Below are 16,824 nucleotides of genomic sequence, written 5' to 3'. Positions count from 1 at the left end.
TGAGAAAGGCACACCGGGTCTATCCCACTCCTTAGTAACAATGTCAGTAAGTCTCTTAGGTATAGGAAAAACGTCAGTACTCGTCGGTACCGCAAAATATTTATCCAACCTACACATTTTCTCTGGGATTGCAACAGTGTTACAATCATTCAGAGCCGCTAATACCTCCCCTAGTAACACACGGAGGTTCTCAAGCTTAAATTTAAAATTTGAAATGTCTGAGTCCAGTTTATTTGGATCAGAACCGTCACCCACAGAATGAAGCTCTCCGTCTTCACGTTCTGCAAACTGTGACGCAGTATCAGACATGGCCCTTGCATTATCAGCGCACTCTGTTCTCACCCCAGAGTGATCACGTTTACCTCTTAGTTCTGGTAGTTTAGCCAAAACTTCAGTCATAACAGTAGCCATATCTTGTAATGTGATTTGTAATGGCCGCCCAGATGTACTCGGCGCTACAATATCACGCACCTCCTGAGCGGGAGATGCAGGTACTGACACGTGAGGCGAGTTAGTCGGCATAACTCTCCCCTCGTTGTTTGGTGAAATATGTTCAATTTGTACAGATTGACTGTTTTTTAAAATAGCATCAATACATTTAGTACATAAATTTCTATTGGGCTCCAGTTTGGCATTAACACATATAGCACAGAGATATTCCTCTGAATCAGACATGTTTAACACACTAGCAAATAAACAGCAACTTGAAAATACTTTTCAAAGTAATTTACAAATAATATGAAAACGAACTGTGCCTTTAAGAAGCACAGAAAAAAATTATAACAGTTAAAATAATTAAGTTATAGCATCAATCTTTGTCAGAATATACAGTTTTAGCAAAGGATTGTTCCCCTCAGCAATTAAACAACACAACTTTAGCAAAGGTTTAATCCCATTAGCAAAGATAACAATTTCTGAAAGCAGGAAACAAATTACAGAATAAACGTTTTTATGTCAGTCAAACTATAATTCTCACAGCTCTGCTGAGAGAAAATATTTGATGCATAGTAAAAGCGCCCCTCCCCCACACACACAGCAGTGAGGGAGAACAGAAACTGACAGAAAAAACAGATTTAAGCAACTGCCAAGTGGAAAAATAGTGCCCAAACATTTATTCACTCAGTACCTCAGTAAATGAAAATGATTTTACATTCCAGCAAAAACATTAAACATAATCTCTAGTTATTAAACAACTTTATGTCTTTCTTACAGTGTAATTCTAGTGAAATACCATTCCCCAGAATACTGAAGTGTAAAGTATACATACATGACATTATATCGGTATGGCAGGATTTTCTCATCAATTCCATTGTCAGAAAATAAAAAACTGCTACATACCTCTATGCAGATTCATCTGCCCGCTGTCCCCTGATCTGAAGTTTTACCTCACTCCTCAGATGGCCGAGAAACAGCAATATGATCTTAACTACTCCGGCTAAAATCATAGCAAAACTCTGGTAGATTCTTCCTCAAACTCTGCCAGAGAGGTAATAACACACTCCGGTGTTATTTTAAAATAACAAACTTTTGATTGAAGATATAAAACTAAGTATAATCACCATAGTCCTCTCACACGACCTATCTAGTTGCTGGGTGCAAGAGAATGACTGGAGGTGACGTAGAGGGGAGGAGCTATATAGCAGCTCTGCTGGGTGAATCCTCTTGCACTTCCTGTAGGGGAGCAGATAATATCCCACAAGTAATGATGACCCGTGGACTGATCACACTTAACAGAAGAAAAGTTCCTTTCCCACCAGTAACAGTTGAAATAATAGAATCCAACTGAGAACCAAATAATTTGTTTCCCTGGAAAGAAATGGAAAGTAGAGTTGATTTAGAAGCCATATCAGCATTCCAAGTCTTAAGCCATAAAGCTCTTCTGGCTAAGATAGCCAGAGACATAAATCTAACATCAACTCTAATAATATCAAAAATGGCATCACAGATGAAATTATTAGCATGCTGGAGAAGAATAATAATATCATGAGAATCACGATTTGTTACTTGTTGCGCTAGAGTTTCCAACCAAAAAGTTGAAGCTGCAGCAACATCAGCCAATGATATAGCAGGTCTAAGAAGATTACCTGAACATAGATAAGCTTTTCTTAGAAAAGATTCAATTTTTCTATCTAAAGGATCCTTAAACGAGGTACCATCTGATGTAGGAATGGTAGTACGTTTAGCAAGGGTAGAAATAGCCCCATCAACTTTAGGGATTTTGTCCCAAAATTCTAATCTGTCAGGCGGAACAGGATATAATTGCTTAAAACGTTTAGAAGGAGTAAATGAATTACCCAATCTATCCCATTCCTTAGCAATTACTGCAGAAATAGCATTAGGAACAGGAAAGACTTCTGGAATAACCGCAGGAGCTTTAAAAACCTTATCCAAACGTATAGAATTAGTATCAAGAGGACTAGAATCCTCTATTTCTAAAGCAATTAGTACTTCTTTAAGCAAAGAGCGAATAAATTCCATCTTAAATAAATATGAAGATTTATCAGCATCAATCTCTGAGACAGAATCCTCTGAACCAGAAGAGTCCAAAGAATCAGAATGATGGTGTTCATTTAAAAATTCATCTGTGGAGAGAGAAGATTTAAAAGACTTTTTACGTTTACTAGAAGGAGAAATAACAGACAAAGCCTTCTTTATGGATTCAGAAACAAAATCTCTTATGTTATCAGGAACATTCTGCACCTTAGATGTTGAGGGAACTGCAACAGACAATGGTACATCACTAAAGGAAATATTATCTGCATTAACAAGTTTGTCATGACATTTAATACAAACAACAGCTGGAGGAATAGCTACCAAAAGTTTACAGCAGATACACTTAGCTTTGGTAGATCCAGCAGGCAGAGGTTTTCCTGTAGTATCTTCTGGCTCAGATGCAACGTGAGACATCTTGCAATATGTAAGAGAAAAAACAACATATAAAGCAAAATAGATCAAATTCCTTATAAGACAGTTTCAGGAATGGGAAAAAATGCCAAACATCAAGCTTCTAGCAACCAGAAGCAAATGAAAAATGATTCTGAAATAATGTGGAGACAAAAGCGACGCCCATATTTTTTGGCGCCAAATAAGACGCCCACATTATTTGGCGCCTAAATGCTTTTGGCGCCAAAAATGACGCCACATCCGGAACGCCGACATTTTTGGCGCAAAATAACGTCAAAAAAATGACGCAACTTCCGGCGACACGTATGACGCCGGAAACGGAAATGAATTTTTGCGCCAAAAAAATCCGCGCCAAGAATGACGCAATAAAATGAAGCATTTTCAGCCCCCGCGAGCCTAACAGCCCACAGGGAAAAAGTCAAATTTTTGATGTAAGAAAAATATGATAATTAAAGCATAATCCCAAATATGAAACTGACTGTCTGGAAATAAGGAAAGTTGAACATTCTGAGTCAAGGCAAATAAATGTTTGAATACATATATTTAGAACTTTATAAATAAAGTGCCCAACCATAGCTTAGAGTGTCACAGAAAATAAGACTTACTTACCCCAGGACACTCATCTACATGTTTGTAGAAAGCCAAACCAGTACTGAAACGAGAATCAGTAGAGGAAATGGTAAATATAAGAGTATATCGTCGATCTGAAAAGGGAGGTAAGAGATGAATCTCTACGACCGATAACAGAGAACCTTATGAAATAGACCCCGTAGAAGGAGATCACTGCATTCAATAGGCAATACTCTCCTCACATCCCTCTGACATTCACTGCACGCTGAGAGGAAAACCGGGCTCCAACTTGCTGCGGAGCGCATATCAACGTAGAATCTAGCACAAACTTACTTCACCACCTCCCTTGGAGGCAAAGTTTGTAAAACTGATTTGTGGGTGTGGTGAGGGGTGTATTTATAGGCATTTTAAGGTTTGGGAAACTTTGCCCCTCCTGGTAGGAATGTATATCCCATACGTCACTAGCTCATGGACTCTTGTTAATTACATGAAAGAAATGCAATTTCTCATACATTTTATTCTCTGCAGCTGGTATAACAAGTCATTGAAAATACATTAAGAGAAAAACTATATTACAGTATACTGTCCCTTTAAAGGAAGCCTGATTATCCAACCTACCAGTACTACTCTAGCAGTATCACTTACCTTTTCCTCAATAAATCTAGCTTTGTAAAGAGTACAAACTTACTCCTCCACATATATTGCTTAAAAGGGACAAGAACAAAACAAATTAGAAGCAAATTGGAAAGTTGTTTAAAATCACAAGCTCTACTGAATCATTAAAGAAAAAAAAACAAATTTGGGGTTCATGCCCCTATACCTACTTGTACTGTTAGTTTCATGAGCGCTAATCAGGAAGAGCAAACCTTATCTGTGTTGCAGGGCTTTCCAGAAAGAAATCTGGAGATGCGTAGAAATGCTCAGGTCAGAGTTGTTTGATCAGTAAAGCCAGGTTGGGTCACTGTAACGTTGCGGTAAAGATACCTATGTTCAATCTCAGGCCCTTCATTTTCAGCCTCACAAATACTGCAGGGTCCCACACATCCTGTACATATTTACTCTGTAGTCTATGGTCACACCATTATTAACCAGGAAATGCAAATAGTTTTTTTCAAAAATGAAAAGATAAAAACAAAATATATTTATTTCTCCAAACAATGCATTATATTTCCCTAAACATACTAAACAACGGGGGTGAACAGACAAAAATGTTGAGTTCACTGCTCGATTCTCTAAACATTCTGTGATAACAACTTATGTATTTGCTGAATTGCATAGAATGGTTGCCATGTTTATTATAATGTCTCATATTTTGTTAAACCTTTTATCATTTAATGCAAAATGATGAACACTGTGTGTCCTATATTTTATTATGTGTACAATTAAAAAAGAAAAAACTGACAGCAGCAATACATAAAAAAAACTTATAGGTGAATATTCTTTGGCATAAGTCCCTGAGTATGTGACCTGGTACTTTCTTTACCTGCACAATGTGATGCATTGTGATAACTGGAAATAAAAGCAATAACAATTATACAAAAATAAAATAAATCTCTCTTCCCATCAGTATGTCCTTCCCCTATAAAACCACCATCAGTTCCTGCCTCAAAGCTCTTCGGTTGTTTCCGCTACATTACTCTGCCTTGTAATTCGGCCTTTGCGCCCTCCCATCTCGTCTCCATGCAGTATCCTGGACACAATTGCGGCCCCCTCAAGATCAGACACAGACTGAGATTTGGTGGCACATTTTCCTTGATTTGTCTCCGCAGAATGTGGAAAAAGGTGTTTTAGTCTGCACTGTAATCCCAGATGACTCGAGGAGCTAGGACTGTAAGACTGAGGGGAATTAGGACAACTTCCAAATACCTAAAGTATAAGAAAAAATAATCAATAATAGATACATGTTGCACTGTCCACAAAGGAACAAACTGTTTATACTAAATATGTAAATACACACAGAACTCTCTAATACTGTAATGCACACTTTGCATCTTCATTTTCCTTTAAAATACATTCATAGTGCATCATATCATTTTATATTGCTCATTCACAACAAACTCTTCATATGTTATAGATATTGTCTACAAGAATAAAAAACGGATACCTAAATTGAAGCTAGATTACGAGTTTTGAGCGCTATAGTGATTTTAACGACCGCCACAAATGCGGCGTTATTTCACCTCCCTGTAGTGCTGCTATTACAAGTTTAAAAAAAGCAGGCTTGTGTAGGCAATATGGTGGCGTTGATCTTCATACCGCTCCGAAATCAAGCACTGCTTTGACTTGCTCGTACACGATTTCCCCATAGACATCAATGGGGAGAGTCAACAAAAAAAAAAAAAAAAAAAAGCCTAACACCTGCGATTGCGGAAACAAAAGCTCTGCAACGCAGCCCCATTGATGTCTATGAGGAAATAAAAATTTATGTTTAAACCTAACACCCTAACATAAACCCCAAGTCTAAACACTTCTAATCTGCCACCCCCGACATCGCCGCCACCTACATAATGTTATTAACCCCAATCTGCCGCCCCCGACATTACTGCCACCTACATACAGTTATTAACCCCTAATCTGCCGCCCGACATCGCCGCCACCTACATACAGTTATTAACCCTTAATCTGCCACCCCTGACATCGCCGCCACCTACACACAGTTATTAACCCCTAATCTGCCGCCCCCTACATACAGTTATTAACCCCTAATCTGCCGCTCCCGCCGCCACTATACTAAAGTTATTAACCCCTAAACCTCTGGCCTCCCACAGCACTACCACTAAATAAATCCATTAACCCCTAAACCTAACACTAACCCTAACACCCCCTAACTTTAGCATAATTAAAATAGAGCTAAATTAAAGTTACAATTATTAACTAAATAATACCTATTTAAAACTAAATACTTACTTACCTGTAAAATAAAACCTAAGCTAGCTATCATATAACTAATAGTTATATTGTAGCTAGCTTAGGTTTTATTTTTATTTCACAGGTAAGTTTGTATTTATTTTAACTAGGTAGACTAGTTAGAAAATAGTTATTAACTATTTAATAACTACCTAGTTAAAATAATTACAAAATGACCTGTGAAATAAAACCTAACCTGCGTTACACTAAAACCTAACATTAAAAAAATTAAATAAAACTAAAATTACTAAAAATAACTAAATTACATAAACCCCCCCACTAAATTACAAAAAATAAACAAATTATCAAAAATAAAAAAGCATTACACCTAATCTAATAGCCCTATCAAAATAAAAATGCCTTCCCAAAATAAAAAAAACCCTAGCCTACAATAAACTACCAATGGCCCTTAAAACGGCCTTTTGTGGGGCATTGCCCCAAAGATATCAACCCGTTTACCTGTAAAAAAAAATACTAACACCCCCGAACAGTAAAACCCACCACCACCACAACCAACCCCCCCAAATAAAATAACTATCTAAAAAAACCTAAGATCCCCATTGCCCTGAAAAGGGCATTTGTATGGGCACTGCCCTTAAAAGGGCATTTAGCTCTTTTACATGCCTAGACCCAAAACTAAAACTAAAACCCACCAAAATAACCCTTAAAAAAAACTAACACTAACCCCCGACGATCCACTTACAGTTCTTGAAGTCCCGCTTGAAGGATCCATCCAGCCGGTGAAGTCCTCATCCATACGGCCAGAAGTCTTCATCTGGGCGGCCTCTTCCATCTTCATCCAGCCGGCGAAGTCCTCATCCATGCGGCAAGAAGTCTTCATCCAGACGGCTTCTTCTATCTTCATCCATCCGGCGCAGAGTGGGTCCATCCTGAAGACATCCGGCGCAGAGCATCCTCTTCATACGGTCGCCGCTATAAACTGGAACTTCAATGCAAGTGACGTCATCCAAGATGGCGTCCTTTGTATTCCTATTGGCTGAAAGATTTCAATCAGCCAATAGGATGAGAGCTGCTCAAATCCTATTGGCTGATTGGAACAGCCAAAAGGATTTTAGCAGCTCTAATCCTATTGGCTGATTGAAATCTTTCAGCCAATAGGAATGCAAGGGACGCCATCTTGGATGACGTTACTTGCATTGAATTTCCAGTTTACATCGGCGACCGTATGAAGAGGATGCTCCGTGCCGGATGTCTTCAGGATGGATGAAGATAGAAGATGCTGTCTGGATGAAGACCTCTTGACGGCTGGATGGATCCTTCAATAACTGTAAGTGGATCGTCGGGGGTTAGTGTTTTTTAAGGGTTTTTTGGGTGAGTTTTATTTTTAGATTAGGGTTTGGGCATGTAAAAGAGCTAAATGCCCTTTTAAGGGCAATGCCCATACAAATGACCTTTTCAGGGCAATGGGGAGCTTAGTTTTTTTTAGATAGTTATTTTATTTGGGGGGGTTGGTTGTGGGGGTTGGTGGGTTTTACTGTTGGGGGGGGGGTGTTTGTATTTTTTTTTTAACAGGTAAAAGAGCTAAATTCTTTGGGGCAATACCCCACAAAAGGCCCTGGACTGGCAAAAATCCTTAGTCGCCTGTATATAGAATTTTAGAGTATGCACAACATCCAAATTGTGCAACAAACGTTCCTTATGAGAAGAAGGATTAGGACATAGAGAAGGAACAACAATTTCCTGATTAATATTTCTATCTGAAACCACTTTAGGAAGAAAACCCAACTTAGTACGAAGAACCGCCTTATCAGCATGAAAGATAAGGTAAGGCGAATCACACTGCAAAGCCGAGAGTTCCAAGACTCTCCGAGCAGAAGAGATAGCAATAAGAAACAAAACCTCACACTATAACAACTTTAGTATCTATGGAATGCAATGGCTCAAAAACTTAAAGAACAAGGTTAAGGTTTAAGAACAAGGTTAAGGCTCCAAGAAAGAGCAACAGACTTAAACACAGGCCTGATTCTGACCAGGGCCTGACAAAAAGATTGCATATCTGGCACATCCGCCAGATGCTTGAGAAACAAAATAGATCATGCAGAAATCTGACCCTTCAGAGTACTGACTGACAAACCCTTCTCCAGACCTTCCTGGAGAAAGGACAAAATCCTAGGAATCCTAACCCTACTCCAAGAGTAGCTCTTAGATTCTCCCAATAAAGGTATTTACACCATACCTTATGGTAAATCTTTCTAGTAACAGGCTTGCCAGCCTGAATCATGGTCTCAATGACCAACTCAGAAAAACCACGCTTAGACAGAACTAAGCGTTCAATCTCCAAGCAGCCAGCTTCAGAGAAACGATATTTGGATGAAGGAATGGAACCTGAGTTAGAAAGTCCTTCCTCAGAGGCAACCTCCACGGTGGAAGAGATGACATCTTCACTAGGTCTGCATACCAGATCCTGCGAGCCACACAGGGGTTATTGGAATTACCGATGCTCTCTCCTGAGAGATATGAGCAAAGACTTGTGGAAGGAGAGCAAACGGATGAAACATATGCCAGACTGAAATCTAAAGGAACCACCAGAGCATCTATCAGGGCGGTTTGCGGTGCTCTCGACCTTGAACCGTACCTTGGAAGCTTGGCGTTCTGCTGAGATGCCATCAGATCCCCCATTTGAGGGTTAACCTGGAGAACACCTCCGGATGGAGTGCCCACTCCCCGGGATGAAATGTCTTTCTGCTCAGGAAGTTCGCTTCCCAGTAGTCCACCCTGGAATGGTGATGGCAGATAGACAGCAATTGTAAGGTTCTGCCTACTGAACAATCCGAGCCATAATGACTAGGAAACTCAGAGTTCCTCCCTGGTGGTTGATGTAAGCCACTGAGGAGATATTGTCCGACTGGAACCTGATAAACAGGCTAAGGACAACTGAGGTTGAGGAGACCTGAAGGGGCAGAGTCACGCGTGGGCGCGTGTGTTGCGACTCAGTTTGGGATAGAATACACCGACAAGAGTATCCTTATAGCCATATATTGTTGCGGCTGCCGGATTCCAGAGCTAAAGGAGTGAGCAGCTTGTGTGCAGTGCTCCGTATTCATCATAGGAGCGGCTACAGTTCCGGTTTCCACAGAGGAGATTGAAGGCCTTCATCTCCCGGGCCGATCTGGCCAATATTGGCACGGACGCTGAAACGCTACCGGAACCACCCGATACCCCTGAGTAGTGAGAGGAAGTCAGACCAGTCGGTGGATCACTCTGTCGGTTAAGAGACATTCTACGAAGGTGGAGGATTGATCGGAATCAGCGCTAGCAACTTTGTTTTGATTCTCATCAGCTAGCAGAGCAGAGAAGCCCTCTCACAGATTGCTAGTACAGAGTGACCGGCGGTACATCGATTAGAGGCTCCCTAGCCCTGGGACCTGAAAGGAAACGCTGGAGGGCTCTACAGATACCGGGAGACCTGGCGGAATAGCAAGTGCTGTATAACGCAGTTCACAGTAGCTGGGGTATCCCCGATTATCACAGTATATCTTCTGTTGTACAAACATGCAAAAGCGGAGAGTAACGGATACCCACACCTCTCAAAAAGAGTCTGAAGGAAAAGATACCTGAAAGGGGGATCTGGAGTTTTCACTAAGGCCTCCAGTCGGAGTTGCTCCGGACTTTAAAGGTTTTCTCTTTTTACTGGCTACTCTTAGTGTACTGGACCAAGTACAGGAGTGTTAATCCGACACTCACTGGGCTGGAGAAGGAAGCAACAGAGAGCTTATAACACACGGGGTGTCAAGCTGTGAAATATTTGTAGGCCCTCGCTGGTCGTGGACCCACAGGTTACATTAAACCCTCGCTGGTCGCGGACCCACAGGTTACATTAAAATTCTCAAGTGGAAACATTTGGCTGAGGAAAGGCCCAAAACCTAATCTTCCAATGTGTCACTATGAGCTGATTTCTTGCAGCTGAATATCTGGGAAACACTCAATAGGGAAATATACAAAGTTGCAGGACTGAAAGCTGCCCTTAGAATTACAGCTTGGGACATTTTGGGAGTGGAGTCATAGGTACAGCCACTACTTATTCACCAAACGGGACTAAGGTACTGTTAAAAATACACACAGTTTGCAAGATCTAAAATACAGCTAAATATCCCAAAATTTCTGGAACTGGGGAGATTATATATTGAGAATACTACTCCCAAAACATATACCAGTCCTAAAGCTAAATTTAAAAAGGTGTTGTTAGATGCTGATTTTTGAGTTTTTTTCAAATATGTACATTTGGTTTTGTTCTTCCTTGACCGATATTACATATGTTAAATTAACCTAGAAGTCTAAAAGAAATGAGATTTTAGGCTACAACAGGCTTAAAGGTTTATTGGTGTAACAAATGGAATTATATTAAGTCATCCATAGTGAACTCTAACATAGTAAGCACAAACTCATACAGATAGGTATTAAACGTCAATTGTTGTCAATCTGATGTAGCTATGAGTTGGCTTGATTAATTAAACACACTTTTGCACACACGTATCAAAAAAAAAAAAAAAAAAGTGTTCTCCACGGGGCTTATTTCTATATAAGCCTAATCTTTATTCACGTATTTTTAAAAAAATATAATTTATGCTTACCTGATAAATTCATTTCTCCTGTAGTGTAGTCAGTCCACGGGTCATCCATTACTTATGGGATTATATCTCCTCCCTAACAGGAAGTGCAAGAGGATCACCCAAGCAGAGCTGCTATATAGCTCCTCCCCTCTACGTCATATCCAGTCATTCGACCGAAACCAAACGAGAAAGGAGAAACTATAGGGTGCAGTGGTGACTGGAGTTTAATTAAAATTTAGACCTGCCGTAAAAAACAGGGCGGGCCGTGGACTGACTACACTACAGGAGAAATGAATTTATCAGGTAAGCATAAATTATATTTTCTCCTGTTAAGTGTAGTCAGTCCACGGGTCATCCATTACTTATGGGATACCAATACCAAAGCTAAATGTACACGGATGACAGGAGGGACAGGCAGGATCTTTACACGGAAGGAACCACTGCCTGTAGAACCTTTCTCCTAAAAACAGCCTCCGAAGAAGCAAAAGTGTCAAATTTGTAAAATTTTGAAAAAGTGTGAAGTGAAGACCAAGTTGCAGCCTTGCAAATCTGTTCAACAGAGGCCTCATTCTTAAAGGCCCAAGTAGAAGCCACAGCTCTAGTAGAATGAGCCGTAATCCTTTCAGGAGGCTGCTGTCCAGCAGTCTCATAAGCTAAACTTATTATGCTACGAAGCCAAAAAGAGAGAGAGGTAGCCGAAGCTTTTTGACCTCTCCTCTGTCCAGAATAAACGACAAACAGGGAAGAAGTTTGACGAAAATCTTTAGTTGCCTGCAAATAAAATTTCAGGGCACGGACGACGTCCAGATTGTGCAGAAGTCGTTTCTTCTTTGAAGAAGGGTTAGGGCACAATGATGGAACAACAATCTCTTGATTGATATTCTTGTTAGTGACTACCTTAGGTAAGAACCCAGGTTTAGTACGCAGAACTACCTTGTCTGAATGAAAAATCAGATAAGGAGAATCACAATGTAAGGCCGATAACTCAGAGACTCTTCGAGCCGAGGAAATAGCCATTAAAAACAGAACTTTCCAAGGTAACAGTTTGATATCAATGGAATGAAGGGGTTCAAACGGAACACCTTGCAGAACGTTAAGAACTAAGTTTAAGCTCCAAGGCGGAGCAACAGTCTTAAACACAGGCTTAATCCTAGCCAAAGCCTGACAAAAAGCCTGAACGTCTGGAACTTCTGCCAGACGTTTGTGCAAAAGGATAGACAGAGCTGAAATCTGTCCCTTTAACGAACTAGCAGATAAACCCTTTTCTAAACCTTCTTGTAGAAAAGACAATATCCTAGGAATCCTAACCTTACTCCATGAGTAACTCTTGGATTCGCACCAATATAAGTATTTACGCCATATTTTATGGTAAATTTTCCTGGTAACAGGTTTCCTAGCCTGTATTAATGTATCAATCACTGACTCCGAGAATCCCCGCTTTGATAGAATCAAGCGTTCAATCTCCATGCAGTCAGCCTCAGAGAAATTAGATTTGGATGTTTGAAAGGACCCTGAATCAGAAGGTCCTGTCTCAGAGGCAGAGGCAGAGACCATGGTGGACAGGACGACATGTCCACTAGATCTGCATACCAGGTCCTGCGTGGCCACGCAGGCGCTATTAGAATCATCGATGCTCTCTCCTGTTTGATCCTGGCAATCAATCGAGGAAGCATCGGGAAGGGTGGAAACACATAAGCCATGTTGAAGACCCAAGGTGCTGTCAGAGCATCTATCAGTACCGCTCCCGGGTCCCTGGACCTGGATCCGTAACAAGGAAGCTTGGCGTTCTGGCGAGACGCCATGAGATCCAGATCTGGTTTGCCCCAATGATGAAGCAGTTGGGCAAACACCTCCGGATGAAGTTCCCACTCCCCCGGATGAAAGGTCTGGCGACTTAGAAAATCCGCCTCCCAGTTCTCCACGCCTGGGATGTGGATCGCTGACAGGTGGCAAGAGTGAGACTCTGCCCAGCGAATTATCTTTGAGACTTCCATCATCGCTAGGGAACTCCTTGTTCCTCCTTGATGGTTGATGTAAGCCACAGTCGTGATGTTGTCCGACTGAAACCTGATGAACCTCAGAGTTGCTAACTGAGGCCAAGCCAGAAGAGCATTGAAAATTGCTCTTAATTCCAGAATGTTTATTGGAAGGAGTCTCTCCTCCTGAGTCCATGATCCCTGAGCCTTCAAGGAATTCCAGACTGCGCCCCAACCTAGAAGGCTGGCGTCTGTTGTTACAATCGTCCAATCTGGCCTGCGGAAGGGCATCCCCTTGGACAGATGTGGCCGAGAAAGCCACCATAGAAGAGAATCTCTGGTCTCTTGATCCAGATTTAGCAGAGGGGACAAATCTGAGTAATCCCCATTCCACTGACTTAGCATGCACAATTGCAGCGGTTTGAGATGCAGGCGCGCAAAAGGTACTATGTCCATTGCCGCTACCATTAAGCTGATTACCTCCATGCACTGAGCCAATGAAGGGTTTTGAATGGAATGAAGGACACGGCAAGCATTTAGAAGTTTTGATAACCTGTCCTCCGTCAGGTAAATTTTCATTTCTACAGAATCTATAAGAGTCCCTAGAAAGGGAACTCTTGTGAGTGGCAATAGAGAACTCTTTTCTACGTTCACCTTCCACCCATGCGACCTTAGAAATGCCAGAACTAACTCTGTATGAGACTTGGCAGTTTGGAAACTTGACGCTTGTATCAGAATGTCGTCTAGGTACGGAGCTACCGCTATGCCTCGCGGTCTTAGTACCGCCAGAAGAGAGCCCAGAACCTTTGTAAAGATTCTTGGAGCCGTAGCTAACCCGAAGGGAAGAGCTACAAACTGGTAATGCCTGTTTAGGAAGGCAAATCTTAGATACCGGTAATGATCCTTGTGAATCGGTATGTGAAGGTAGGCATCCTTTAGATCCACTGTGGTCATGTACTGACCCTCTTGGATCGTGGGTAAGATGGTTCGAATAGTTTCCATTTTGAACGATGGAACTCTTAGGAATTTGTTTAGGATCTTTAAGTCCAAGATTGGTCTGAAGGTTCCCTCTTTTTTGGGAACCACAAACAGATTTGAATAGAATCCTTGTCCGTGTTCCGACCGCGGAACTGGGTGGATCACTCCCATTAGTAAGAGGTCTTGTACACAGCGTAGAAAACGCCTGTTTCTTTATCTGGTTTGCTGATAACCTGAAAGATGAAATCTCCCTTTTGGAGGAGAAGCTTTGAAGTCCAGAAGATATCCCTGAGATATGATCTCCAACGCCCAGGGATCCTGGACATCTCTTGCCCAAGCCTGGGCGAAGAGAGAAAGTCTGCCCCCCACTAGATCCGTTTCCGGATCGGGGGCCCACACTTCATGCTGTCTTAGGGGCAGCAGCAGGTTTTCTGGCCTGCTTGCCCTTGTTCCAGGACTGGTTAGGTTTCCAGCCCTGTCTGTAGCGAGCAACAGTTCCTTCCTGTCTTGGAGCAGAGGAAGTTGATGCTGCTCCTGCCTTGAAGTTACGAAAGGCACGAAAATTAGACTGTTTAGCCCTTGGTTTGGCCCTGTCTTGAGGCAGGGCATGGCCCTTACCTCCAGTAATGTCAGCGATAATTTCTTTCAAACCGGGCCCGAATAATGTCTGCCCTTTGAAAGGAATATTAAGCAATTTAGATTTAGAAGTCACATCAGCTGACCAGGATTTAAGCCACAGCGCTCTACGCGCTTGAATGGCGAATCCGGAGTTCTTAGCCGTAAGTTTGGTTAAGTGTACTACGGCATCAGAAATAAATGAATTAGCTAGCTTAAGGGCTTTAAGCTTGTTTATAATCTCATCCAATGGAGCTGTGTCAAGGGTCTCTTCCAGAGACTCAAACCAGAATGCCGCCGCAGCAGTGACAGGCGCAATGCATGCAAGAGGTTGTAATATAAAACCTTGTTGAACAAACATTTTCTTAAGGTAACCCTCTAACTTTTTATCCATTGGATCTGAAAAAGCACAGCTATCCTCCACCGGGATAGTGGTGCGCTTAGCCAGAGTAGAAACTGCTCCCTCCACCTTAGGGACCGTCTGCCATAAGTCCCGTGTGGTGGCGTCTATTGGAAACATTTTTCTAAATATAGGAGGGGGTAAAAAAGGCACACCGGGTCTATCCCACTCCTTGTTAACAATTTCTGTAAGCCTCTTAGGTATAGGAAAAACGTCAGTACACGCCGGTACCGCAAAGTATTTATCCAGCCTACATACTTTCTCTGGAATTGCAACCGTGTTACAATCATTCAGAGCCGCTAAAACCTCCCCTAGTAATACACGGAGGTTCTCAAGCTTAAATTTAAAATTTGAAATGTCTGAATCCAGTTTACTTGGATCAGATCCGTCACCCACAGAATGAAGCTCTCCGTCCTCATGTTCTGCAAATTGTGACGCAGTATCAGACATGGCTCTATTATTATCAGCGCACTCTGTTCTTATTCCAGAGTGATCTCGTTTACCTCTAAATTCTGGCAGTTTAGATAGTACTTCAGTCATAACATTAGCCATGTCTTGCAGAGTGATTTGTATGGGCCGCCCTGATGTACTTGGCGCCACAATATCACGCACCTCCTGAGCGGGAGGCGAAGGTACTGACACGTGAGGAGAGTTAGTCGGCATAACTTCCCCCTCGTTGTCTGGTGATATATTTTTCACATATAAAGTTTGACTTTTATTCAAAGTAACATCTATACATTGAGTGCACAAATTTCTATTGGGCTCCACATTGGCCTTTAAACATATTGAACAAACAGCTTCATCTGTGTCAGACATGTTTAAACAGACTAGCAATAACACTAGCAAGCTTGGAAAAAAACTTTTAAATAAATTTACAAGCTATATAAACAACGCTACTGCGCCTTTAAGAAACATAAAAATGTGACACAGTTGAATTAACGATGAACCAAATATGTTAAAACAACCAAATTTTAACAAAAAATGTATAAAGTTAGCAGAGAATTGCACCCACAAGCAAAAGGATGATTAACCCCTTAATACCCAAAACGGATAACAGTTGAAATAATAAACGTTTTTTATCACAGTCAAACACACTGTCACAGATCTGCTGTGACTGATTACCTCCCTCAAAACTAGTTTTGGAGACCCCTGGGCTCTGTAGAGACGTCCTGGATCATGGAGGAAAAAAACAGGAAGACTGTGACTAAATTTTTACTGCACAATAAAGCGCTAAAATAGGCCCCTCCCACTCATATTACAACAGTGGGGAAGCTCAGTAAACTGTTTTTATTCAGAAACAAACGACAGCCATGTGGTAAAAATCATGCCCATAAAGTTTTATCACCAAGTACCTCAGAAAAAACGATTAACATGCCAGTAAACGTTTTTAAAATGAAAATTATGAAGTGTTATTAATAAGCCTGCTGCTAGTCGCTTTCACTACAGTGCAGGCTCAAATATTACTTTAATATAGACAGTATTTTCTTAGTGAATTCCATTCCCCAGAAATACCTCAGAGTATACATACATACATGTCAGCCTGATACCAGTCGCTACTACTGCATTTAAGGCTGCACTTACATTACATCGGTATTAGCAGTATTTTCTCAGTCAATTCCATTCCTTAGAAAATAATATACTGCACATACCTCCTTGCAGGTGGGCCCTGCATGCTATCCCCTGTTCTGAAGTTACCTCACTCCTCAGAATGGCCGAGAACAGCAAGTGGATCTTAGTTACGACCGCTAAGATCATAGACAAAACTCAGGTAGATTCTTCTTCTAATGCTGCCTGAGAAAAAACAACACACTCCGGTGCCGTTTAAAATAACAAACTTTTGATTGAAGAAATAAAAAAACATAATTTATGCTTACCTGATAAATTTATTTCTCTTGTAGTGTAT

General features: G+C 41.3%; 1 protein-coding gene across 1 annotated transcript in view; it reads right to left on the bottom strand.

Moving 5' to 3' along the window:
- Positions 1 to 4,594: 4,594 nt before the first annotated feature.
- SSH3 (slingshot protein phosphatase 3) overlaps positions 4,595 to 16,824 on the bottom strand; it is a 199,536-nt gene continuing 187,306 nt past the window's right edge. Inside the window, exon 14 of the mRNA XM_053692361.1 lies at positions 4,595 to 5,340. Within this exon, the coding sequence (XP_053548336.1) occupies positions 5,080 to 5,340 (261 nt within the window). The 3' untranslated portion in view covers positions 4,595 to 5,079. The remainder of the gene's footprint in view (positions 5,341 to 16,824) is intronic.

This window comes from Bombina bombina, chromosome 9 (assembly GCF_027579735.1).
Source record: "Bombina bombina isolate aBomBom1 chromosome 9, aBomBom1.pri, whole genome shotgun sequence".
NCBI classification, from domain to species: Eukaryota; Metazoa; Chordata; class Amphibia; order Anura; family Bombinatoridae; genus Bombina; species Bombina bombina.
This window is presented reverse-complemented; position numbering and strand designations above follow the sequence as displayed.